The 26859-nt window shown below is 46.5% G+C and overlaps 1 protein-coding gene across 5 annotated transcripts in view; it reads right to left on the reverse strand.

Annotated features, from left to right (window-relative positions):
- Nucleotides 1–7703: 7703 nt before the first annotated feature.
- The window catches only part of CHD2 (chromodomain helicase DNA binding protein 2), a 147291-nt gene continuing 128135 nt past the window's right edge, over nucleotides 7704–26859 (reverse strand). For 4 of the 5 annotated variants that reach the window (XM_036878630.2, XM_057494700.1, XM_036878632.2 and 1 more), the window contains 5 exons: nucleotides 24377–24555; nucleotides 22348–22447; nucleotides 20072–20285; nucleotides 15371–15617; nucleotides 7704–11271 (listed from right to left, as the gene is read on the reverse strand). In XM_036878630.2, the coding sequence (XP_036734525.1) occupies nucleotides 10938–11271; nucleotides 15371–15617; nucleotides 20072–20285; nucleotides 22348–22447; nucleotides 24377–24555 (1074 nt within the window). In that variant the 3' untranslated portion in view covers nucleotides 7704–10937. The remainder of the gene's footprint in view (nucleotides 11272–15370; nucleotides 15618–20071; nucleotides 20286–22347; nucleotides 22448–24376; nucleotides 24556–26859) is intronic. The other variant, XM_057494701.1, reaches the window with a different exon arrangement.

The raw sequence follows: 26859 nt of genomic DNA on the forward strand, positions 1-26859 counted from the left end.
TTGGATTTTTTGAGCCCTAGATTCCTTATTTGTAAAATGGACTTATGAGTACCTACCTCCCAAGGTCACTTTAGAAGTCCAATGAGCCAAGACTCATAAACTGCTCTGCACGTGGGCCCTGGCACAACACAGGGAGGCCACCAACATGACAGTCCCCACCTTTGCAACCGTGTGTGTTCGTTGCTTTATTTGAGAGCTCGTTCGTGCCCACTTGTGCTGGGGGCATCCAGCAGTGATCGTTAACAGGTGGCACGTCAATATCCAGATAATTACATGGTCAAGCCGCCCATGAGGACCAGTCCTGAAGCAGTTTAAGGGTTGAGAGAGGCTCCCCCTGGACTGGGGGTGGGGGGTGGGGAGGAACCTTCGTTTCTGGAGGGTCAGGGGGACCTCTGGCAGTGAGTTTGGGGCATAGCAATGCAAAGACCTGGGGCAAGCATTTTGTGCAGGGGTCCATGCGTGCAAAGGCCGGACACAGCAGCGGCCCAGAGAGCTTAAGAGGCAGCAGATAGCTGCGTGACCAGACAGCAGTGAGTAGGTAGGTGGCTCAGGGTCTAAGGTGAGGGCAGCACGCAGCCAGAGCACGGCAGGCCTCCTGATATTTCCCTCCAGTGGCCATAGGGAGCCATCAGCAGGCTTTGAGCACGGGAGTGAGGCCTGACTTGGGTCTTAGAGGAATCATTGCAGCTGCTCTCTAGAGCACAGAGCACCCAGGATTGCCAGGGGAGAAAGGATACTGGGTAAGCCCTGGTTCCCCGTGCTGGGCCTGGGAAGACCTCAGGAGGAGCAGCTTTGGGTCACTGAAATCAAAATGTTATTTGGGACATGCTAGAGACCACATGCAGCTAGATTGTTTTTAAGTTTTAAATTTAAATGATGTAAACTCTCTGGTTGCAAAGCCATGGCTGGTGAGGAGACCTGCAGTGTGTCTCCTGGCTGTCAGTGAACGGGGGCTAAAGACGTCCAGAGGCCACACTCCAGAGAGAATCTTGGGAGCCCCACAGCTTGGGGTGACCCAGGCCACAGGCTCAGAAAAGGACATCTGGCTCACTGAAATGGGGTTCTATACCCAGTATCAAACTAGGCATGGATAGACATTCTGATGCTGATGAGGAAAACGATGCTAAACTTTAAAGGAAAGTTAAGTGAATAGCAGGCAAACCTGGGAGGGGCATTAGCAACTCCCCACACAGCTACAGGCGGACATGCTGGAGCCTCGGTGGGCCAGGAGCCCCATTCCACTCCGGGTCTTGCCACTTGCTGGCTTGTGTGACCTGAAACCTGTTTCCTCATCTGTAAGCTGAAGGTGGTACGTCTACCACAGGGGTGCTTGGGAAGATGGATGCAAGAAATGAGAAGCAAGAACATAAGAGAAATCCACACCCCCGGGCAAAGCAGAGACACCCACCGGGTGTCGGCCACCTCCCTTCTCAGGCCACCAGGCCACACCGCCTTCATGGGAGGGGGTCATGCCTGGAGCCACCCTCCATGGGGCCTGGGTGACAGGAGGCAAGATGTAATCGTTCTGGGCCCCAGCCGTGTCAGCCATGGGCGGTAGTGACAGTACCTCCCTTGCGTGATCATCCTGAAGAGAAATACCTGCATCTGAACATGCCCTTGAGTCTTTCAAGTGCTTTGACGATTTTCATAACAGCCCTCGCAGGCAGATGCCATTGCTCTAGTTTCTAGATGAACACCAGCACCCTCAAAGGCAGACAGGGCTCGGGAGCCCCAAAGCAGGGGGGGGAGTCAGCCCACGGCTCCTGGGCTTAGGGTGAGCAGGGGGTGGGCTGGCCAGACCCGCACAGGTGGGTAGGGAGACTTCAAGCTGGGCCCTGTAGAGAAGAAGGATGGGGAAGAGGGACCCCCAGATAGGAAGCCTGAGAGGCTCAGGGTCCCACAAAGAGCTGGTGCTAGGGTGTCAGTGGGGTCTCAGCTGGGTCACTGTGGTCCGGAGATGGTCACTGGCTTCCCCGGGTGGGGGACGAGCCCTCTTGGCAATCATGGACATAATCTAGCTGCTGGTATGGACCCCCCTCCATTTGCATGGAGACGAGTCATTCAACCAATTCACGACAGTTACATTTTTTGCACACCTGCCATGCACCAGCCCCCCTGCCAAGCGTTTGAAGCAAGTACTGACCTATCATAGTGAAACGCCCCTCCAGCCACCTCCTTGGGTTCGGAAGGCTCAAAGTCGAGGCTCCATCAGAGGAGCTTGGTGAGCATGGCTGCCAGGGGGCCCTCAAGTCAAGGATCACGAGGAACCAAACGCCAAGGTGTGCAGGGCCGGGGCCCCTCTCCCCGGGGCATTGCAGGACGAGGCCAGTATCTGCCTTGGGGAGTTTACTAACCATCCGGAGCTGAATCCCTAAGGCGAGTGCCCGTGGCCTCCTCACGCTGGGCATCCCCCACGTTGGTCTAACACTGCGATACGAGCCATTCTCCTTCTCCCCCCCCCCCTTCCTTCCTTGCACAGGCATGTGTAGGAGCATCCTTCACACGTCCAGACCTGGTCCAGATCTTGGCAATACCTTCATTTATTCCACACACACTTAACTAGGCCCTAGGAGGTGTCCCGGAAACAGTGGGTGACTGTGCCCACCCTCCCGACACCGTCTGCTCAGAAGCAAGCGATGCTCGAGCTACACAGTGTGTCAGCCCAGCAGGGAAGGGACGTGGAACGGTGAGGGAATGGCATGGCGCTGGGCCCCTTCGCTGACCCCGAGCCTGTCCCAAGTGCCTCCTCATCTACAACCCGGGGAAGGAATGGGACCGGTTCACATGGCTGTTGGGTGCAAAGGCCCTTGGATGACAGTAGGAGAAGCCATTGAGTGAGACAGTGACAGATTTTGCCCTTCGAGGCGGGAGACGCTGAGTCAGAATGTGAGCTGCACCACTTCCTAGCTGTGTGATCTTGGGCATGTTACAGAAAGTCTCTGAGCCTCATGATCCTCAACTGAAAAACGGGGATAAATCCTACCCCATGGTATTTTCATGAGGACGAAACCTTTAAAAAGACAATAAAGCAATAGTCCTGGAGCCTGTAACTTTCTGTAGATGGTGGCTTCTGCCCACAGGCACATCGCACGGGTCTGTTTCACTGACTCCCGAGTGTAGGTCATGACCAGCTCAAGGTCCTAAAGCACACATAACACACAGACCCCTTCTCGGGGCTGAGATTGTTCCAGGCCTTCCATGGCTGGAGTTAGTTTTGTTATTCATGAGGTCAAGTATAAATTCTTTGTGTTATAATTCCTTTCAAGTATAAAATCAAGACACCTTTACTAATTAAACCCAAACAAAACTACAAAACCAAATACAACTCAAGCAAACACATTAAAGTCACAGTGATACTGCTTTGCAGGCACTAAGCAGGCCATCTCCATGACACCGGCGGGGACTGTGCAGGCCCAGGCTCCCCCCAGATGCCTGTCATTGGCATGTTCCCCTCTGGTTTTCATTCTTAGACCCTTGAGACCTGCCGGGCGTGTGCCCCCATCCACCCTGGTACCGAGCACAGACCCCTGGACACCAGTATAACCCAAAAGTCCTGGGTTCCTTTTTCTCTCCCACCTTTCCAAATGATCCAGGATTTGCTGAAGCTGATTTTAAAAGAAGTTCCCCAAGAATGAAAACATTTTTAAAACTTTATAAATTCCTATTTTCTTCCTAAAAACTATCCACCCCATCATACATCTGTTTGATGTTTCCCGTTTGGGAAACACTGAACTAGCTCACAGTCAGACGGGAATTAGCGAATCTGGCTCATGTTGGCCACAGAGATTTCATCCCCAGCCTCTCAGAGGGTCGGGGGAGGGACACGGTATTGTCTTGACCTCAGGACAGGTCACCAGGCCAGGCAGGTCACCTGTGCACCAGCAGCCTAGGGAATGGGCCACACTAATGATGGTTCATCCTGCACTTAGCATGAGCTTAGCACGTGCCAGGCGCTGCTGCCCCATCCATTGGGTGGTACTGTCCCTCCACCAGAAGGTGAACCCCTGACCCCAGGTCACAGAGGTCAGTCAGGCACACAGCCTGACTTGAAGATGGACACTGTCACCTGTGCCCATGCTCCTGGCCCGGCTGCTACGAGGGCTCTGGATCTCCCCTCTGGACCTGGGGGTCCCTCTTCTGTGAGCCTGCTCAGGTCTCCACCCTGATGCGGCCACCCCCACACTTTCTGCCACCTCACCTCCCTCCTGGCACAGAGAGCCCCGGGCCAGGGCCTGGCTGCCCCCTCCCCAGTGAAGGAATGGATACTATAGCAATGTCACAATGCTCAGTAAGCTGCCCCCACTTACTATTTGCCCTGGGCCTCTAAGGCTGCATCTCCCTTCCAATAGGCGTCCTGAAGGTTCCGGACCTTCCCACAATCCAGCAAATACAGAGTTAACACCCAGCATGCTGGGGCTCCTTTAGGACCTGTTCCGCAAGGCAGAACTGACTTCTAATTTTGTTAACTATGCCCCTGGTCAAGAGGGCCTGCTGCCTGGGGCCTGAATTCTGTCTGAGCCCCAGCCTGAGCACCCAGAGATGGTAGCACCCCCCTCACCATACCCCCATCTCTGGGCACTTCAAGAGAGAGCCCCTTGCCCAGCACATACCTGGCCTGTGCTGAGGGGGGCTCAGAGCCCCAGGGGGAGCCCCGGTCTGCTGGCGCAGACAGCTATGGCAGCATGGAGTCACCAGAGTGTGCCAGGGCCCCTCACAGCATCTATGGGCCCAGGGAAGGGACAGACGGGGGTGCGACCTGACATAGCAGGGTCAGCAAAGGCGGCTCAGTGGAAACAGCTTTTATTGGATCTTGAAGATGAACAGGATTCAGCTGGCTGCTCGAGGTGATGGAGGAGGGGAGGGGAGCAGCCTAGCAGCAGAGCTCTGCCTCTGAGATCTAGGTGGCCAGGGCGGTCTGGGCTGGCCCAGAGAGGAAGCTCAGCATGGCCAGCAGGGGCAGGGCGTAGAGGGCCTTGGACCCAAACCAGGGCGCTCAGAGTTCAGGTGAGGTGACAGGGAGCAGCAGAGCGAGGCTGGGGGGGTGGGAGGGAGGAGCGGCTGGGCGGGGCAGGAGCGGGGAAGCCTGTGGATCCCTCAAGTGGCTGCAGGTGCGGGAGAAGCAGGACTGCCCTTCAGCCACGGGCCAGAGAGCCGGCCGGACTGGCCGGGCCCCCAGGAGGCTGGGCCCCCGCTGGTCAGTGCTGTCCCTGGGCCTCTCCTGCAGCTTCTCCGCACTCCTCTTCCCTGTCTCCATCACACTTGGGCAGGGACAATGTGGCTCCACGCGTCTGGCTCGGGTGTGAGCTCTGCAGCCAAGGCAGCGGCCGCTGGGCCGGGGCCGGGTCCAGGTGGTGCCCGCGAGGCAGGCTGTTTGTGGAAGTCTGCTGCCCTCTGCAGGACAGTTCTAGAACCTCATTCACTCTAGGCCCTCCATCAGGGCCCAAGCACAGCACAGGGTCCGTGTGGGGAGCAAGAGGTCTCAGGATGTCACGGTGATAACGACAGGTGCCCAGCCCAAAAGATGTGTCACCTCAGGAACCTCACTCACCCCCCGCCCCCAACAGCCTGGCAGAGGGGTCTCATTGTCCGTACTTGGTAGCTGAGGCTTGAGGAAGCTGCTTCCTGTCCTGGTTCAGACGGTTCCGGTCCCTGCTGCGCCTCCCTCCTGGGGCTTCATCTTCCCCTAGAGCAAGCCCTCGTCCTGGGTTCCTCCAGCAAGCTGGGCTGCAAGAGGGGCGGCTCTGACGGTCTCACCAGCTCTGGAGCAGGGCTGCTGGGGGGGCAATGCCAAGCCAGGTTGGCCCTCCAGACCCAGAAAACTCTATCCTCCATTACCCCCAACCTCCCCCTCCTCGGCCCCACCCCTCCCAGCCAAGAACTGATGAAGTGTCCCTCTGGGTAGCCCTTAGGGTTTACACACCCTATTTCTGCAGTGTAAGCTCTCATGTAAAAACTACATTAACCCTATAAGCTGCTTCTGTTTGCGAATGAAGATGACGAGGCCGTACGCCCAAACTCACACAGGGAGGGACCAAATGGGGACAATGCACTGACTTTCCGGCCCATACCCTTTAGACCAGCCGGGGCCGCGGAAGGCAACCTCAGCGCACGTGGTCAGCTTTATCAACGACAAACCCCTTAGGTCATGTGAGAAACTAAGGAAAAGACATCCAGAACTGACCAGGAAATACTCAGATGTCAAGGGTCGGCTAGGGTTTCCCCCAGCAGCAGCGGGGCAGGCACGAGCCTGCCCGGGGTTTCTACAGAGTAAAGAGCTTTGCTTCGGTTCCAGGGCGACTCCTCCCCAGGGTGCAAAGCAGAATACTAAAGGCCGGTTGGGAGGCAACATGACCGAGTGGGATTCCAACTGCAAAACGTGCTGGGCAGGGCTGGTACGGACTTTAGTTAGGACGTTGCGGCTGCGGCGAACCTGGTCCTGCTCCTTTAAGAGCTACAGGTCAGAACCCGGAGCCCAGACAGGTCTCGCCAACTGCAGGGACTTGTGTTTCAGTAAGTGACCTTTCTGTTGGCGCTGAGGAGGGCTTGCCTGGATGCCAGACTTGCAAGGCCCCACTGGGGAGGGCGGGCGGGAGGGAGGCTGGGCCTGCTACTTCCAGTAAAAGGCAGGCGTTTTGGCAGCAGTCAGTTTAGAAGCCTTGTTGCTATTGTAAATCATAATAGGCTGATTATTGCAGCACTTGTTCTTAAAGTTTCCCAAAACTGTTCCAGCTGAGCTGTGAGTTGCAACACGAATGTGAGTTGAGTGTACGTATGGGCACAAGAACCCTCGCTCTTCTTTTGAGTCCCCGACTCAGGAACTACATGCACCAGCCCTGGCCCCTCTTTCACAGCACAGGCCGGGCTGAGACCCTGCAGTCCAGTCTCCCGGCTGACACTCCTGGGATTTAATCCCTCAACTCTGAGCTGACACGTGGGTTTACTTGGTATCGAGAATTAAGAGCTTCACAAAGATCACAGACTGAGGTCACCTAAGTATTCATAAAACCACTTGGGTCTGGCAAACTTTTCTTAACTCCCATTTAGACAGCATCTCCGCCCACAGGCCGTGCCACCCTTCCTCCGTCTGGGCCTTGCAGGAGCTGGGCCTGTCCCCGTGCCAAATTGCTAGTTAACATTTGTGTCAGGGTTTCCATTATAAAATGCTTTTTTCCCCGACTTCAAGAATATGTAACCCAACTGTTACTCAAGCTGCAGGCTGGCAGACATGGCTGTTTTTATTTCCTCTGGATAGAGGGGATTACAGGACCCCTGTCTGGACGGGATCAGGTCTTCACAGGCACCTTCCAAGTCTCCCAGGATCCTCCCTGGCATGACCAACATGGGAAATTTAAGGGCAGCCGAGCCCAGCCACTGAAGCTCCACCAGCTCATCAAGCGCAAGGACGGAGGCAACAGACTGGAGCTACTTGGCCAGAGGACACTCAGCTCAGCAGTGGCTACACGGCCGACCTCAGAAACCTGCCTGTACGGTCCTGGGCCCAGGGACAAGGGGTGGAAGAACAACACAGTTCTAAACTCGTCTCCATTTCACAAGCTGTCAAGCCACCTGATGGCCCAGCAACCACGGGGAGACGAGGTGGTGTGTGCACAGTCAGCTCATGCCAATGCAGTGCAGCGTGTTTGCCCGGTTCTAAAAATCCGTAGTTAACACTTTTTAATATACAAGAATCAAAAGTACAGCAGTTTTACAATGTAGGAAAATTTAATACATACTATATAAACAACATTATTTACATCAGAAATCACTAGGACAGTGGCATTTTTCACAAATATAAATTAATTACTGTTTAGTCAACAGGTTTTAAAAGTCCACAATTTTACAATAAAGAAAAACCATCTGTCCCCCAGTCTGGTGGGGCGCAGATGGACTAAAGCAGCCTGGACCCATGGCCTGGCCCTCCTCGCCTGACACGGCAACCCTCAGACAAGCCAGAAGACCACTGGTGCTGGGCCCTGGCCCCTGCTCCTGCTGACTAGTGGATTTTGGTCTCACTGTGTGAGGATTTTCAGTGTCACTGTGTGAATTCTAACTGAACTGCGTTTGCACCGCACGTCCTGATGCAACTCCCAGACATCAGGCTAGGTTTGCAGCATGATGTGGTAAGTGTTCTGGTTTCCCGTGGAAGGGCTTAAGGAATGACTAGGAGAGGGAGCCCAGGGTCACCAGGTCAGGCTCTGCGGAGGGCCGGGCTCTCTCCTGCCAGCCCTGGCAGACCGCAGTGAGCCTGGGCTTCCCCATGACCGTTCGCGGGTCTTTTGTATGCCACGTTAATCCTTGTTCTTGTCCAGGTTTGAGGTGGTGCTCACTCCCCTCTTCCTCAACCTGCTGTTTCTACCCAAGTCTTTCAAAGCTCAGCAGGCTCCATGGAATCTCCTCCTCACAGACGTCCTGGGGCAGCTTCTCCCACCCACAAGTGAGAGATTTTCTACCTGTGCAAACTTCTGTTTTTGATATAAGCATACAGTATTCATACTGATTTAGGTCAATGAGGAAATGCCTCCTTTCTCCCAACCCACTCTTCAAACATACTTCAACACCTAAAATAGATGCATTTATGGGGATACTGTAATTTTATAATGAATTTAACACTGATCTGGCTGATACTGCCTTCTGCTACATCATATGGCACTAAAAGTCCCAAATGTGAACAAAAAGTAGTTCCTTTTTCCTCATGGTGAGACATTTTTGGGAATAACTCACATGTCCTATCAACAACTTCAGAGAAAAAAGACCTGGATGAAATGCAGGGCGTCCAATTCCTCCTCCTGGCCTCCTCTAAGTGGAAGGAAACACCACACCTACAACAGGATGATGAGGCCTGTCTTCCCCTTGTCCCCGGCCACCCTCACCACCCATCACTTAAAGACCCGGCAAGCCAACTTAACCTCCTGTTGGGCCTGAGCAACACGACCACAGGGTAGTGTCAGTATTGTCAGCAAGAAGCTGAACCTGTGGTGTCAAGAGGAGAGATGTGATTCACATGTCCCCACGGAGAAGTCACAGAGTGTCCTCAGTGGGAAGACTAACCGGGGGCTCCCCTGCAGCCCCGTGGGCTTTGCTCCAGGAACTCATGGTCCAAGCCCAAGGTGACAACCCCAAATACCATGAGGAGATGTAAGGTGGTGTGGGTCCCCCAAGCTTTCAGCACAAGCTGTGAGGACCCAGATTCTCCTCAGGAACTCAGGCCTGGCCAGCCCCAGGGCTCCCTGCGTAGCAAGGGGCAGCGGCCCACCAAGGCCATATCCACTTCTCTTGGGTGTACAGCTCAGGCGTTGCTTAGTAAAGGCATTAATGGTGCTGCCAGGATGCCAGCAAGTAAATGGAAATGATTTTACCAAGTCCCCACAGGGTAGTTCAGGGAGTCTGACCCTGGGTATGCCCAGTGGAAGGGCTCTCACCAGTTCTGAGCCTGGACACTTACAGGCACAGTGTATGTTCAAGTCAGTTATTCTGTCTCCACATAGAAAGGCCTTTGAACACTCTAACAATACTGGCTGTATTTAAAATGCATAAAGCAGAAGGCCCAGGGTCAGGAAAACAGAGGGAGCCCACCTAACTGATGCAACCAGCTTGCCTCCCCGGCTCAGGCTCAGTCTGGCTCCAGCGTGGCTCTCACGTCTGCGGCCTGGCCACCCTGTCTTTGGGGGCTTCCCACTGTGGGAAAAGTTTTACTTTACTTATCTCCTTCTAAAAGAAACTGAGTTCAACATTAATATCTCCAACTAACAGTGGAGACCTGTTCACCACAGGTAACTCATTTTCATCTGTCTACCCACCATGTGAGTGTCAAGAGATGTGTAATTCTGTGTGATCTACTCCTTAAAGCTGTGCAAAGAGAACTTAGAGGCAGCTGCCAACGCTGACCTAGTACAACACTGAAGCCCTCCCCACTCACTGGCACTCCCACAGTCCCGCACTAGAAATCTCACCCCCGTCTAGCACCCCAACTTGGTGCATGCCAGCAACAAGCTGGTCGGCAGGCCTGCCTCCACTTCCCCCTTCTCTCCAGGCCCTGTAGTTTTGCTTCTTATCACAGGAATCAGAAATCCAGCAGGGATTCCAGTTCCCTGGCCATACTACCCCACCCTGCCCCCACCCTCTCCCCTCATTCAGCCCGCACCCCACCATGTAAGACCCATGCCAACTTCAGTACTGCCTAACTCACAGTAATCAAAAAAGCCAGCTAGACGGATCCTACTTCCCTGGCACAGGGAGCAAAGGAGACCCACTCAAGAGACCAAACCTCTGAAATGTACAGTGTAGGAAGTTAGTGTTGGTAGGGAGGAAGAGCCACTGTGGGAGTTGCTTCTCTCTCTCTAGCCCCTGCACCACAGGGGTCGTAAAAGCAAGGCCCAATGCATTGTTTTTCCCGAGAACACGTGAGGGGTATACCTGCTCCACTTCAAGTCCTATGATGAGAGAGACCCCGACTGCCTGTTCCCGCCCGCTCCCCACCAGCAGCATGTGTCACATCACAGTGAACCAAATCACGCGCTGTCCAGCGGGTCCCAGCGGCCTTCATGCAAACTTTCCTTCCTCGACCGCCGCACCAGGTTCAGGGTACACTGACCCTGGCAATAAAACATTCACAGCTCTGAGATCCCTTCCTCTTCCACTGGGGAAACACAGCCCATGAGCTGGCACACGAAGTCTCTTCTTCCTCCTAGCACCCATCAAAGTGGGAGGCCAGAGCCAGGCAGGAATGGGATGGGTGTCAAAGTGCAGGAGTGGGGACCCAAATCAAAGCTGGACTGAGTGAAAGGCCTCCCACTCCTTGAAGTGCTTTCAGCTGGCGAGCTAGCAGCAGCATGTCCAGAACCCACTTACTGGTCTAGGTAACTGGTTTCTGTCAGATCAGACCAAAAATATCCAGGTGCTTAATGACTCTTGTTCTCCCTTTCTCTCCCATCTGTCCTCTATGTCTTCCGGACATTCCAGTTATAATCTGGGTTGTTTTTCTGTTCTAGTGATCTCTCCAAAGGAGACCTATGATCCAGGGGTGACTTGGAATCATGAGGAGATTTCTGGGAAGGAGGCGAGCGAGGATCTGAGACCGCAGGGTGCAGTGGAGGAAGGGGCTGTTTATATTCCCCCAATTTGTCTGTGTGGAAGGAGCGGTAATGGTCTGACGGTCCCTGGCCATGGTACCCCATAGGGGGGCGGTGGTCAGACATTCGTCGGAAATCCTGCTGGTGGTAATTCTGGGGCCTAAATTCATCGGATCTCCTCCGCTTGGAGTCATGATGGTGCCTGAAACAGAGAACGCAAGGATCAGCTGAAACACCAAAGCCAGACTCCCTCCCCTTCATCACTGGGGTCTTCCTCCTGCGCTATCTGCAACAACACTTCCAAAGGACTCTGGGGCATACGTTACTAGGAATCCAAGAGACAAAAGCAACAACAAAGGGCTCTTCTGTACTCATTGGCAGAACACATCCTGTGGAACGACCTAAGCCTCATCAAGTCTGCGATGAAACGAGAGACACCGGAACCACTGGCGGCTTTATGAGCTCCCACTCCCTTCAGAAGAGCTGGCAAGATCTGCAAATGTGTTCATGTTCCAGAAAGAACCACAGAAATTGATTTATAAGTAACGGGGATTCCAGTTCCCAGGCCACGCTTCCCCACCCTGCCCCCCGCCCACTTAATTTGTAAGTACTTTGTAATCAATTAATTATTAGTAACAGCCAAAAGCCACAACAACCTCAATATTCAACAATACATGAAGGGTTAATTTAATTATTTTAAAAAATTGACTCAATGTGAAGAATATTAAAATTTTTACTTAGGACCATGGTAAACCAATTGTTGTCCTATTAAAAAAGAATCCTTATAAGTCAACAAAAAGACAAATAACCAATTCAAATATGGGCAAACGACTTGAATAAATATTTCTCCAAAGAAGATATACAAATGGCCACTAAGCACAAGAAAAGATGTTCAACATCTTTTATGAACACTAATCATTAGGGAAATGCAAATCAAAACCACAATGAGATACTCCTCCACACTCAACAGGATACTTAAAAAAAAGATTATTGGCCAAGATGTGAGAAAACTACAAATCTCATACATTTCTGGTAGGAATATAAAACGGTTCAGCCACTGTGGGAAATAGTTGGGTGGGTCCTAAAAAGTTAAACAGAGCACTACCATATGATTGACATTCCACTCCCAGGTAGATACCCAAAAGGACTGAAAACAGGAATCCAAACAAATGCATTTATACCCACGTTCACAGTAGCACCATTCATGATAGCCCAAAGAACCCAAATGTCCATCAACAGATGAAAAGTTTAACAAAATGTGGTATATTATTCAGCCATGAAAACAAATGAAATACTGATGTGTTATCCTGGGGATGAGCCTCTACAACATTGTGCTAAATGCTCAAAGAAGTCAGTCACCGGAAGCCCCATCTTATATGATTCCCTTTATACAAAATATCCAGAGTAAGTACATTCACAGAATCAGAATACAGACTGGTGGTTATCAGGAGCTGGGAGATGGCAGAACGGAGGGTGACTGCTTAATGGTTATAGGGTTTTCTTTGGGGCATTTTGGAACTTGATACAGGTAATGGTTGTACAACACTGTGAATATACTAAATGTCACTGAATTGTTCACTGTAAAATAATTCATTGTTATGTGAATTTCAATTCAATAAACAAAGAGAGTTGGTGACTTAGGTTCCGTTCAAGATGGGAGTACCGGGGACTGGATCTACCCTCCCACCTGAAAAAACCAGAAAGGGACAAAATGTATGAAACGATGGTTTTCAAGACACTAGATGCCAGGAAACTAAGAACAGTGATCCCTGAGGGATGGGAAACTAATGAGATTAGCCTTATAATCACCCAGCTCACAGCCTTCACACAGTTTTTAAGCCTAGGCACAAACTGGGGGAGACCAGAAGGCCTGTGGAGAAGTTCCTGAGTGGAAAGTTAGGGGGCAGCACCAAGACAGCTGGAGTCCACAGGACAGGCTGCAGAAGAGAGGTCTGCACATAGAGATTCCAAAGATCTGCAGCAGGTTCGCCTTTGAGCATTCAGCTGAACAGCGTTCAGAGGGTACATCTAAGGAAACCACCCAAGGCCAGGGAAAGAACCACCAGGTTAGAGTTGCAGTGCCCTGTGCTCTCAGAGCCAGAACAATGCCTGTTCTCATCAGCCACAGTGAAAAGCCTCCAGATCGAGGGATAACTGGAAGAGTAAAAGTGGGGTCCTTACCTCTGGTGGTGAGGAACAAATCAGCCCTTGCCAGAGCACTACTCCAGTTTTGCCTAACAAATCTTAACAGGAAGACCTGAAAGAATCTGTTTGCAAGTAACCTGTATCTCATAACAAAGCTCCAGAATATTTATAGGAACATAGAAATATCCAGCCCTCAAAAGGTATCTGACCAAAAATTATCACACCTGGGAAGAACTAGGAACATAAGACTATAATGAGGAGATAAATTAACTGAAGCTGCCCAGATGACAAAATTAGCAGACACGGATATGAGAACTATTTTAAAACTGTAGTCCAGATTTCAAAGAGCTACAAAGAGACAAGAAAGATTGCAAAAAACAAAACAGAGACCCAAATACAAATTCCAGAGATAACACTACAATATATGAAATGCAAAATATGCTGGATGGGCCTCCAAGCAGGTTAGACATTGAAAAAGAATATATCAGTGAACTTGAAGACACAGCAATAGAAACTATCCAACTGAAACAGAAAAAAAAAACATAACTAAAAAAAATTAACAGATCATCAGTCTGAGACAAATTCAAGCAGCCCTAATATAGGTGTAACTGGAAATCTCCAAAAGAGATGGGAGAGTAGGGGGACAGAAAAAATATTGGTAAATTGAAGAAAATATTAGTCATCAGAAATAATGGCTAAAAACTTCTCCAAATTTGACAGAAATGATAAACACATAGATCCAAGAAGCTCAATAATTCCCAAGTACAAGAAACACAGGAAAAAACACAGCAAAGAATACTGTAATCAAATTCCTAAAAATCAGTGATAAAGAAAAAAAGACACATTATGTATGTAAAGAACAAAAAGATGACAGATTTTTCATCAGAAGCAATAAGGTAGACAGAAGAGGAATGTCTTTAAGGTACTGAAACAATCAATCTAGCTACAAATTTATACCTAGCAAAATTATCTTTCATAAATGAAATCAAAATAAAGACTTTCTTGGACCTACAAATACTGAACAAATTTATCACAAGCAGAAACGCACTGAAACAAGTCCTTCAGGGAGAAGAAAAATGACAATACAAGTCTACACAGAGGAATATAGGGCAAATGCCCTCTGGAGCCAGACCAGATAATAGAGAAGAGTGGGGAGTGACTGGCACCAGCTCCTCCTAAAGGACACTGCTGCTACTCGACTACAGCTGCTGTGCTAATGCAGGCTAGTGTTACCAGAGCTTTCCAAAGAGAAAGCAGAACATTGAAATGTTTATATGAAATTTTCCATTTTTAAACTCAAAGTGCAGTCTAAACATGTCATAAGCCTACAGAAAACCAAAGCTGCTATGAGACTGAAATACAGCGAAGTCCTGAAATTAGGAAGAAGAGGTAAAACCTCTTTGGCCTTTCTGGTACTTGCTAATAACTCTATTTAAAATTTTGGCTCACCACACAATGATATATATTATATAGTTGTACAGAAGGTACAACTTTCAAAGTCTTTGACCCCTAAATAGTGGGGTCCTGGAAAGAATGGGCTGGTCCTCGTCTTGGGATCCCTGCTGCCTAGCAGCTGAGGGCCTAACACAGAGCCTAATAATTTTGGTTGCTAACTAATACCTATGGCTGCCTTTCTCTAGATTTCCTCAGAGGAAGGCAGAAAACTCTTTTCCTGCACAAGGGAAATAATAAAACTGCAATTGGCTACCTATGATCCAGAGAATAAAACGTTAAACCTGTACGTTGGCATGAAATGTCCTCCTATTATCCAATCAATGAATCTTCTGGACAACCCTTCCCAGTGCTTAACCTTGGCCTAGACCTATGATGCCTACTCCATTTCTCTCTGCTTAGCTGATTCTTCAGAATTACCAGCCTCCTCTCTTCCTCAGTCCTCAGGAAAAACTCAAAACTCCTACTTTCCCCCATCTACTCAACACACAATGTCAGTTGCCTGTATCAAGACACCTTCCCAACACCCTGAAGATGTCTTCATAGCAGACACATCTGGTTAAACTTGAGACCATGCCTGGCATGATTATGTTCAATGAGTATGCAATACATACATTTATGTGTATGTTGCTTGTCTTTTCCCCTGTAACACAATAAAGCTCCTGGCAGAGGTCGGCGTCAGGTGTCTCAGGGCTTCTGCATACCTGTCATAATAATCTCTGTGTCCCCGGTGGTCTCGGTCACTACTGTACTGATCATAAGGTCTCTTCCTGGACAGGTTGTTGGGTCGGTAGCTCCCAGAACGGTGGGTGTCCACGTGTCGCCGGTCCCCATAATGGTGGTCCTTGTACCAGTGTTGCTCATACTGATGATGCCTGTCACTAGCCCACGGCGGATTGTTGTTACCACCACCATAGCTGAACTTTCTTTCCCTCTGCCAGTCCCCTCGGTCTGTAGGGACAAAAAGAACAGCCTCATGACTGCAAGAAATGGCCAAATTTCACTTCCACTGAAGTTTAAACTGAGAAGCTAAAACATGTTATAAATAGACATTAAATTTCCTCCTTCTTGCTCTTTTTGCTGCTGGTTAACATACCAGGAATGAGACCTAACATTCTTTCCCCCAAATTTTGAAGCAAAAGAAAACCACCTTTTTTCTCCTGAAATCTTATGAACAACTGCTTTTCATTTTCCACACCTGTTTACCTTCCAATCTGGGAAAGATCCTTAAAATGAGATTTCACTCAAAAACAAACAAAAACAAACACTGACTTGGAAAAGAGCACTACTGAGTTTCACTACCACAAGATATTACCTTTTATCCACACATTTAAAGTTTATTACCTGCTGGTACCATAACCTGTGCCTGGTCTCTGAAAATCTTTCCAGACTAAACTTCGAGTCCACTCTTCTTCCCCAGCCCGTACCAAGAAAATGGACCTCCTCCTGTAAGAAGTGATTACTCGAACTCTGGATTTGATCGGTGCTCTAATTGTTAAGAATAGGGTGCCAAACTGAAATTTGTTGTTTCTGTGGCCTCCCTTCTTCCCTAAGCAGAAGAATCACACTTACTTGAGTCAGAAAAGGTAGTGAAAACACAGAAGTCCAGAAAAGGAGCCTATAAGTGGGTTGAATCGAGGCCAAAAAAATGTATGTTCCCTCAGAACCTGTGAGTGTGACCTTATTTGGAAATAGGGCCTTTGCAGATATAATTAAGGATTTTGAGATGAGATCATCTTGGATTTAGGTCAGGCCCTAAATCCAACAGCAGATATCCTTTTAAGAGAAAAGCAGAGGGAGCTCTGAGACAGAGACAGAGAAAGGAAAGGCCAGGCAGAGATGGAAAGAGAGACTGGGGCAATGCAGCCACGAGCTGATGAACACAAAGGGCTGCAGGCAGCCGCGATGAGCCAGCAGAGAGGCAGGAGCAGATTCTCCCTCAGAGCCCCCAGAAGGAACCAACCCTGCTGACACTTTCATTTCTGACTTCTGGCCTCCAGAACTGGGAAAGAATAAATTTATATTGTTTTAAGCCACCCAGTTGATGGTACTTTGTTACAGACAGCCTTAGGAAATTAATGCAGAAGGTCCCAGAAGGAACTATCTGGTCTCAGAGGAAATCCATCTTCTATCTACAACTATGTTTAAGACCACAGATATGCCACCAAATGCACATCTCTCTACTAATTCTGCTGGTCTTCTAGTATTTTTCTAGAAAGCCAAAGAATAATATACCATGAAGGAACCTGTGCAGCTTAGAAGTTTATACCATTAAATAAATGTACAGTCAACTAGTGGCTTAAATTCATTGCTGATCCAGAATGGATCAGGCCAGAGGAAAAAGTAAAAAACTTTGACTATTCAATCTAATTAACAAACAAACAAAAAAAATCAGACGCCTTTACAACACAAAAAGATCATGTGAAGATGGCTTCAAACTAAATTAAAAGACTTCCAATAGGTATCAATGTCTGTGGTACAGTGGAGATGCTCTGTAAAAAAATCAAGCCAAGTCATTTATTTCTAGAGAAATCACACAGTGTTTTCTTTTCTTCTTGAATCCTCTATGAGGTAGGTTACTGGTTAGAAAGTACTGAGATATTTTCTTGGGCAAGGAATCCAAGATTTAAATAAAAGACTACAGTTAGCTTAGTAAGAAAAGTCCTTTCAAAGGATCAGAATATAAAATCAGTGACATCACATGAATAACAAAACCAGTCTAATCCCAGGAAAAAGTCAGTACAACTAACAGAATTAGAGCTAAGAACACGGAAACATTTCCCACCCATCTTGCATAGTCATGACCTTTTCCACCCCTCAATGAAATGGTGATCAACTAGTTCTCAACTATTTAGATTTTTAAGATTGGAAGACACGGAACTTCTGCTTTCAGGGAGTTAGAGTAGCTTGCAGCAGAATTACAGTCTGCCAAAAACAGTAGTAAGGGCCAGGCAAACAAAAAATAACCTGAACAAAGACATCAAAGAGCAGCCGAAGAAATCAGGACTTGAAGGAGTAAGATTGCAAGAAAAAGGCCTCAAAGAGGTAAGAGCTAACTTCTGCAGCCACTGGGGAGGCTCTGTGACTGAGCATGGGCAAGAGGCCGACTCTCTGGGCTCTTCCTGGGAAAGGCCCACTGCTGGAGGGACAGACACACCAGCAGAGCCTGTGGTGGTCTTTCTAGGCTAGAAGGACAATGGAGACTTGAGGGACTTCAAACACACAGCCAGTCTTTCCTTCCCCTAGGACGGCAGGCAGCAGAGGCTACAAAGCTAAGCTGCACCCCTCTGAAGAGCACAGCAGAGAGGAAAAATGAAGCTGAGGGCAAAGAATGCTGCAGGCCCTCCACTGAGCACTCTGAAGAGCTAAGAGCTAAGGCTCCGGAACATGCGGGACAGAGGCAGACTAGATTGAAATGATCACCACCTCCCACTGAATGAAGCCCAGAGAGGGAAGGATGAACCTTCTCTTGGAGAAAGTAGTACCCTATGGAGCTTCTATAATTTTTAAAATAGTTTCCTTTTGATAAAAAAATAACTAAAAGACAGGACTATATGACTAAAAACCAAAAGAACAAAGTATCAATAAAAAATGACTCACAATAACTCAGATATTGGAGTAGGGAAAGATTTTTAAATAACTGTAATTAGCATAATTAGTAGGTTCAAAAAAGAAAAGAGAAAATTGATTTTTCTAAAAGCTTTAAAATTTTACAAGACTGGAATATTTTTCAAAAGAAAAAAAAAAAAAAGCAAATGGAAATCCTAATACTGAAGTTTAGAAATGTATACTTCATCCTGAATATTACAGAATATTTGACTTTTTGTAAAATCTTACACTATGCTTCTATGTATATTATATACTTCTACAGTTGTATTCTTTATGCTTTTTTCCCTTTCTTCTATTTTTATCTTTAAAAGTAATTCATGCTCAGTGTAACCAGTGAAGCAATAGATGGAGAAATTAACTTCATCCGTTCTCTCCTCCATCACCAGCACACTGAGATAGCTGTTACTGTATGCTTCCTCGTTTTTATCTAGGCTTCTACACAGTCTTTGAACATACACTATGGAAAACATATTGGTGATTCCTCAGAAAGTTAAATATAAAATTACCCATAACCCAACAATCCCACTCCTAGGTATATACCTAACAGAACTGAAAACAGGTACTCAATTACTTGCACACAAATTTTCACAGTGGTACTTACTATTCACTATGTCCAAATAGCAGAAACAACCCAACTGTCTGTCAACTGATGAATGGAAAAACAAACTATGGGGGGTATCCACACAATGGAATATTATTCAGCCACAAAAAGGAGTGAAATACTTACATGTTACAACATGAATGAACCATGAAATAGCCAGACACGTACTGCATGGTATCATTTATATAAAGGGTCCATACACAGAAATCCAAAAAGACAGAATACAGATTGGTGGCTGCAGGGACTGAAGGGAAGGGGAATGGGTAGAAACGATTTGATGTGCACAGGATTCCCATTTGAGGTGACAGAAATGTTATAGAACTAGATAGAAGTGCTGGCTATACAACACTGTGAATGTATTAAATGCCACTAAATTATCACTTTAAATGGTTAAGTTTATGTGAATTTCATCTCGATAAATTTAAACATACACACAGTTTGTTGTTTTTTCTCTCTGGTTTTTTTTAAATCTATAAAGCCAACTACTCATTTTTAATAACTAATAATAATGTCCTATTATTCTAACCATTCTCCTACTCATGAACATTCTAATTATTTCCAGATTTCTGCTATTCTAAGGCTGGAACTACATCGTTATGTATATATGTGCTTTTACTTCCACAGGACAGACTACCAGAAAAATAGCCTATATATTTAGGTATTTCAGATAATTTTCTGGAAAGATTGCAGCCATTCACATTCTAAACGGTTAGTATGTATTTCACGTTTTAATTCTGGCTGATCTAAATGGGTAAAAAAATTGGTTAGCTTATTGTTTCTTTCATTTACATTCCCTAATAGCATAGTTAGTTGGTCATCTTGTCATGTTAGCCATTTAAATTTCCTCTTCTATATGAATTCCCTGTTCCCAGACTTTGCCCATTTTTCTGTTTTGTTATCCTTGTGTTATCCATTCATAGGGCTCTTTCAATATTAGCAGTTTTAACCGTTTAACTGTCACAGATGATGCAAGTTGTTTCTCTCAGTCTACTATTTGTGTTTGTGATGGCAATGTTCTTCTTAAAGGTGAAGTTACGACCTTTTGGATCTTTGTTTCATGCTTTATCTCATCAAGACAAGAGAGGACAACTGAATGTTGAGGGAGGATGAGGCACAGAGGTCTACCTGCTGTCTTTGAACAGTAAAATGATTCTTATTGTGGCAACTCTTCCTAAAACTCCACTTAATGACCCACCTGCATTACTAAAGTGTCTCTTGTTGGGGTGACTATAGTTGTCTCTTGGATGTCCATGCATCTGCGGGCCATGGGAGGAGGGCAAATGAGGCTTCTGGGGGTGAAGGCTATGTGGGACATGGGACTGAGACATCAGGGAATCCCGGCTGGAGCCCGAGGCCTCTGGTCGAAATGGCTTCTTAACACCAATCATGTCATCTTTCTTCTTTTGCTCCTGTGGAGTAAAAGGAAACCAAAAAATCTCACATCCCAAGCCAAATTCCCAAAAACAAAGATCATCACCTTTGAGTATTTCTCTCTTGCCCTCCTTGGTATTTGCTCTGTCATCTACTACCTTCTCATCAAAAAATGCTCATAAATTCCACTGAGTCCCTCCAGCACAACAGCCTCATAGAGCCCCATGTGCTACTCTTGACCTCCCAGGCCAATACCCCCCAACAAGTATCTAAGAATATGTGCACAGATGGCTGGATGGTACTGTACCAGGCAGAGAACAGTGCCCAGGCTGTCAGCATTCTCAGAGATTCTATCTGGACTATGTAAAAGCAAGACCACTGACTTTATCTTAGACTAGCTAAAACAACCAACCCAGACTAGTCCAATGGGAACTAGTTCCTGTGCCAAAGTTATCACACTAAACATAAATGCTTGAATACCACTTATCACGTAAGTAAAATATTCACTATAAAAACAATTGAATAGTTAAGTAAAAAATAAGAAATGCAAAGTGACCAAAAACTTCACCACCAAAGGAATTAATTTTAATAATTTGATCCGTCTTTCTAAATGTGTGTATGTTACTTTTTTAACAAAAATATTTGGTTTTTTTTTCACTTAACGTATTGTGAAAATCTTCTCATGTAAATATTTATTCGCACAATATTATACTTACGGTTGAATAATACTCCCTGGTATGGATATACCATGATCTAATTAATCTACTTGTTATTGTGGGACATTTAAATCATTCATTTCCACCATAAATATGCTTAAGTCCTTAATTTTCTCACTAAATTCTTTGAAACAGAATTGTATGTTTTAGTCTTTTGATAAATCTCACTGAACTGTCTGCCAGAAGGGTTGTGACAATGTATGCCCCCAACTACTTTTGTTTTTCAACTTATACTAACTTCTCATACCTAGATTAATGCAGCCCTTCACCATCATGTGTCCAACTTCAAAATCCTCCTCCTAACTTCCACTCCCTGCTAGAGGGGCCTTTCTCAACTATTTCACTCCTTCCTGGGGCCTGGGCCTTTCCTGACTATTCTTTCAAAGACTTCACAATGTTTACAATTTACATCTATATTCAGCAAGATTAGTTTATTATTTCTATGTGTTCCTGCTATATCACATTCTGCCACATCAAATTTAATTATCAACTACTTTAGAGTACTACTCCACAGCTCAACATAGGTTGGGCAAGGCCTAAGTTCATGTAACAAATTCTTCTGAGCACCTGCCCTGTGCCAGCACTCTGCCAGGCGCTGAGAATATGGCGGAGGATGAGAGACACCGCAGCTCTGCATTCAAAGAGCTCATATGCTAGTGGAGGAGGTACCCAATGTTCAGACTAGCTCTAAATGGCTGCTTTGGGTGGGGCCCCCATGGCACATCAGCAGACCTGAAAATGGACACAGCCGCACAAGGACACTGCCCCTACACAAGCAGCCAAGGCACCCATGTGCCCACCTCCTGCACCAAAGAAGGAACGGCACTTCTGGATGCCTTCTTCTCGTGTTTGCTCCTTTACATGAGCAGCTGAGACCCTACATACAGAAGGTGGAAGGACAGCCAGTACCCATGGCCCAGAAAAGAACAGAAAAAGTATTTCCTGCCCACATGCCTGTTACCTATCAGGAGATACATTTATAATCTACCATAAGACTGGTGAATAAATGATTGCAGGACATAAGGACACAGGGCAACAACCCCTTATCAAAACTGTCACACTGTTTAGTTCTAATACATCGGCTATTTCTACCCACTAGGTCCTACTGTCAGTGTGACTACTAGAGGAGCATGGTGAAAAACGACAGCTGACACAGAGCAGGAGCACACTATACTAGAAGGATGGGCCATGGCGGACGCCATCACCCACTCCGGGGCCTGTACCTCCCCCTCCATCTGTAAGATGATGGCGGAAATGAGTGACCCTCTGGCACCAATAATCTAGGATTCTACGATCCTCTCCCAAGGGAAAAACAGTAATTTAAGGAAGTTTTCTGTGGAATTGGCTTTTATGTGTATGAATAAGAATTAAATTTGTATTTTACCTCCTCTTCTTGAGCTCTTTTCTTATGAGCCATTTTGTATAACTTATGCAACTTTCGAGCATCAAATTCTGTAAACTTGGAAACAAAAATCCATAGATTCCTAAGGAAAAAAAAAATCAACAATTCTGGTCAGTCATACCAAGGGGGTCAATAAGAAATAACTTCTTACTCTCTTTAGGATGGCAAGCTACTGAACTCTGCTGTGGGGAATCTCCAAGTGCAGAAGGTACAGAAATATTCTTTCAGTTGCTTACATCAGTAACACATCTTAGATGCTATGCCAAGAGTCTGATAGGGCTCTGCAGACCTGGGGTGTGTCCCATAGCTAAGACCCCCTAATTAATATCACGGGCAACCAGGACCCCGGTCCCCAAGTCTTCCTCCTCCTCCCTGACTTCCTGCACTCTGCCACACTGTTACCACCATGTCTCAGGTGGGGATACACACACAGTGGGGCATCTCTGCTACCCCTACTTTTCTCCTGTTATCACCAGTCCCTATTAGAAGATAACAAAAGGTCATCCTAGCACATAGGTCCATGAGACTAGGTACGGCTAAGGCCCACTCTCTTTCCTTTAACCCCCTCAAGGGCCACCTCCCCTCCAATCCCACTGCACGCACTCTAGCATGGCATCACTAGCAACAGGCTAGTGGCTGAAAAAAACCGTCTAGAACAAGGAAGCCTAGGTTCTCGCACAGAGCTGAAAATGGAGTCTCACACGCTTTCATACTTTCTAGAGAGCAGTCTCACTGTGCCAGGCCACTCACACACCACCGAGCTGGCTCTCCTGTAAGGCCTCCTATGACAGGGCTTCAGTCATCTTAGTAACAGCCCTTAAACCCTGACACCCTGCGAGCCCCCTCGCTGTCCCTCTTGTGAGCCTTTGCTTCACCTAAGCAAGTCCGCTCGGCTCCCCCAGGCCCAGCTCAGGTCACCCGGCCTGCCTCTCAGAAGAGTCCCCTCCCCTCCCCGACAACTCCTCCACACGTGCTCCCTCCTTCTCAGAGCTCCTATGGTACTTGGTCTTGCAATTACCACTTCATGATGGAAAACAGTCGCCAGAGTGGACAAGGACCTTCTGATGAAGTACTGCTAGCTATGACCACAGCACCTGCCCCATTTAAACACAGCCCCAAGTGTACAGTCGGAAACCTTGCCTCATGGACCTATGCACCAGGATGACCTTCTGTTATCTTCTAATAGGGACTGAGTTCAAAAAAAAAAGCCAGATGGAAGAAGTTGTTAACAGTGTAAAAGGGAACAAAAGTAAGATTTCAAAACTTAAATCTTCTATTTTTAATGGGTGTGAAGTTTGCTATGGATAGAATCATGACAGAAGTTTCCTTAAATCGATTTTTCATTCAAAACCAATCCACTGAGATTGGGCATACTATACAAAGATAGTTTCATTAACCATGAAGTATATGAGTTCAAAGTAACTATGGATTATGTAGAGACTCAATGCCACAGTTGTCTGAGAAATTCCAGTCGTGTTTTCTTAAAATATCGAAAGTGAATTTATAAAGCAATGACACCTTACAAACTGAAATCCTGGATTAACTGCATTAATCCAAATACTACTGAAGTTCTTTCCTTATTAGAGAGACTAGAGAACTCATAGTTCTGGTGGTTTAACTTCTGTTTCATCTCGTGTGTTAGTAGAAAGCTCATCAATTGGTTATTATACCTGACTATCAACCTGAGACAGGTATAGTAGTGAGACTACATGACTTTTATCCCTTCCACATTTATAGTCTGGGTCTTTATTCTGAAAATAATCAAACAAATCCTGTATCACTCCCTTTCTCTTAAAAAATGACATCACCCAAACTACTTTAAAGGCTGCTTTCAATGGAATGGCTTATTTCAGGAAAATGGAATTGAAGCCTGTAGATATGCTGCCGTTAGATGGTTTTAGTTAGGAAAAAAGTTTTCATTAGGTGGCTATGTCACCTTTTATAAAAGAGAAACAGAAAGCACGCACACACTATCAAGTCAAACGGAGCCATTCGAGGCCACGGCAGTTACCTTCTCCACAGTTTGATGTGCTCCTGGTCCGAGTAAGCTTTAAGGCACTCGGCTATCCGGTCTCCAATCTTCAGCAGGCAGTTCCGGGTGTGCTCCAGCTGTTCTTGCACGCTGAGCCCCTTGTCAGGTTTGTCCAGCTGCTTCAGTGCCTTTTTCACGGGCCTCATCCTCTCCTTGCACTGGAAGAAGCCAATGGAACAGACATCAACATCTGCAACAGAGATGTCTTCTACTGGCTTACAGTGCTCTGAATTCCCAGAGAAAACAAGGCCCCCCCCCACGCCACCCCACCACCGGAGGAGCATGATGTAAAGCCAGTGGAACGACTATAGATGTTAGAGCCAGAAGAACCCGAGGCTCAAGTCCCAGCAGCAACATTTGGGGCAAAGACCTTTTTTACACCCTCCTGATTAGCCTCTGTGAAAGCTGCCCTGCTTCCTCATCTGCAAGACGTGCATGACAATGACTCATGAGGTGTCAGGAAGACCAAATGAGAGGTGTCCTGGAAACCTCACACCACAAACTATCTACACCCGCAGGACAAAGCATTTACATGTCCTTCGTGTAAGGCTTGTAAGAAACTAAGCGAAAGGCCTTTAAGGATAGATGGTGGGCTGAGCACAAGGATCTTTTTCTCCCCCTTCCCAACCCCACCAAAACAACAGTAAAGGGATTGTCTTAAAAAGAGAAGCCCACAAAGACAGGGACAATGAGAACAAACACCACCAACCAAATACTAGCAGCAAGGGAAATGACAAGAGACCTGAGAAAACTAAATTCTAAGCCAGCAATGGAAAGAACTGAAGACCAACCAGAGCTGTGCTGCCAAATCCCCCTGCAAAGGCTGGCCAGGTGCCTCTGCGAGTAGGGTGACGGTTAAAACTAAGGACTGGTTTTTTTGGTGTGGTTTTTTTGGTATCATTAATCTACAATTACATGAGCGGAATTATGGTTACTAGACTCCCCCCATCATCAAGTCCTCAACACGTACCCCATTACAGTCACTGCAAGGACTGGTTTTTCAAAGACTGCTTAAGAGTTAACAGACACCCAGATTCAGGACAGACAACCAAACCTCCAGAAGATGTGGAGGTTTATTCCCTGCAGAGGGTAAAGAACGGTCTCTGAACTGGGCTGCAAGGGGGCAGCTGAAAGGCAAGGCTGGTGCCCTGGGAACAGAAATGCATGGATGTCCCCTGCCTCTAATAGGAGCAGACAATTGAGCCATCTGAAAAAATATTTTGACATGAATGATGGAAAACAAATTATAGGGAAATAAAAAAGCACTCAGAGAACCACAGAGGGGAGATGGTCTTGGAAATAAAACACAAGAGAAATGAAAAGCTCAAAAGAAGTAATGGGAGATAAAGTTGAGAGGATCTCCCAGAAAGTAGTTTAAAAAGCAGAAATGGAAAATAAGAAAAGATAACAATATTAGGGACCACTCCTAGAGTCCAATATCCAAAAACAAGGAGTTCCATAAAGATAAAACTAAGAACTCAAGAGGAAATTATCACAAATTAATTTGAGAAAATTACTCAGACCTGTAAGACATGACTGTCATCCACTATGTATCTGGTATAATGAATTATCTAAGCACAAGATCATAAATTTCAGAACAATGAAACCTCACAAAGAAAACTCTCATCATTTTGTGGTAATTCCATAACTATACACTTATGATCTGTTCCTTTTTCCAAGTTACACTTCAATTTTAAAAAGGACAAAAATAAAAATATACCAGAAACTGGGAGACAGTTATAATGACTATAACAGATAGAAAATTAGTATCACGAAGAGAAAAGGTAAGAAAAGACAACTTACTTAAAACTCACTGGAGACATGAATGCCCAATAAATATGGCAAAAACTTCAACTCCATCACTAATCAATATATCCCTCAGATATACTGACAATAATCAATACCCCTCAGACTGGCAAAAATTAAGAAGTCAGAAATTACCACATATTTCCAAGACTGAGAAATACAGGAACTCCCATTCGTTGCTAGAAAGAGTGTAAATCTCTACAATTGCTTTGAAAGTAACTCACCACTACTCAACGAGGTAGTACATGTGCATGCCTAATGAAAACCCAGCAATGCTGCTCAAGCTAAATACACTCTAGAGAAGCCCTTACATCTGTGTACGACAAAATATTTACAACAATCTCACCACAGCCTATTTTTAATAGTAAACGTTTGAAAAAAAAAAACAAGTTTACCAAAAGGAGAAAGAATGAATTCTGGAAGTCATAAAAACAGAGTAATATGAAACATTTACAGAGACCTAATTATCAACATGGATAAATCACAAAGATACAAATGCTGAGGAAAGAAAAATAAGCTGTAAGAAATATAGTGTGGCATTTATATAAAGTTTTAAAGATGGAAAGTAGTATTATCTATAGCTCATTATGGATACATTGGAGACTGTTAATATTAATGGTTAAGAACCCAGGCTCTCATGCCAAATTGTCTGGGTC

Source organism: Manis pentadactyla, chromosome 18, assembly GCF_030020395.1.
Source record: "Manis pentadactyla isolate mManPen7 chromosome 18, mManPen7.hap1, whole genome shotgun sequence".
Lineage (NCBI taxonomy): Eukaryota > Metazoa > Chordata > Mammalia > Pholidota > Manidae > Manis > Manis pentadactyla.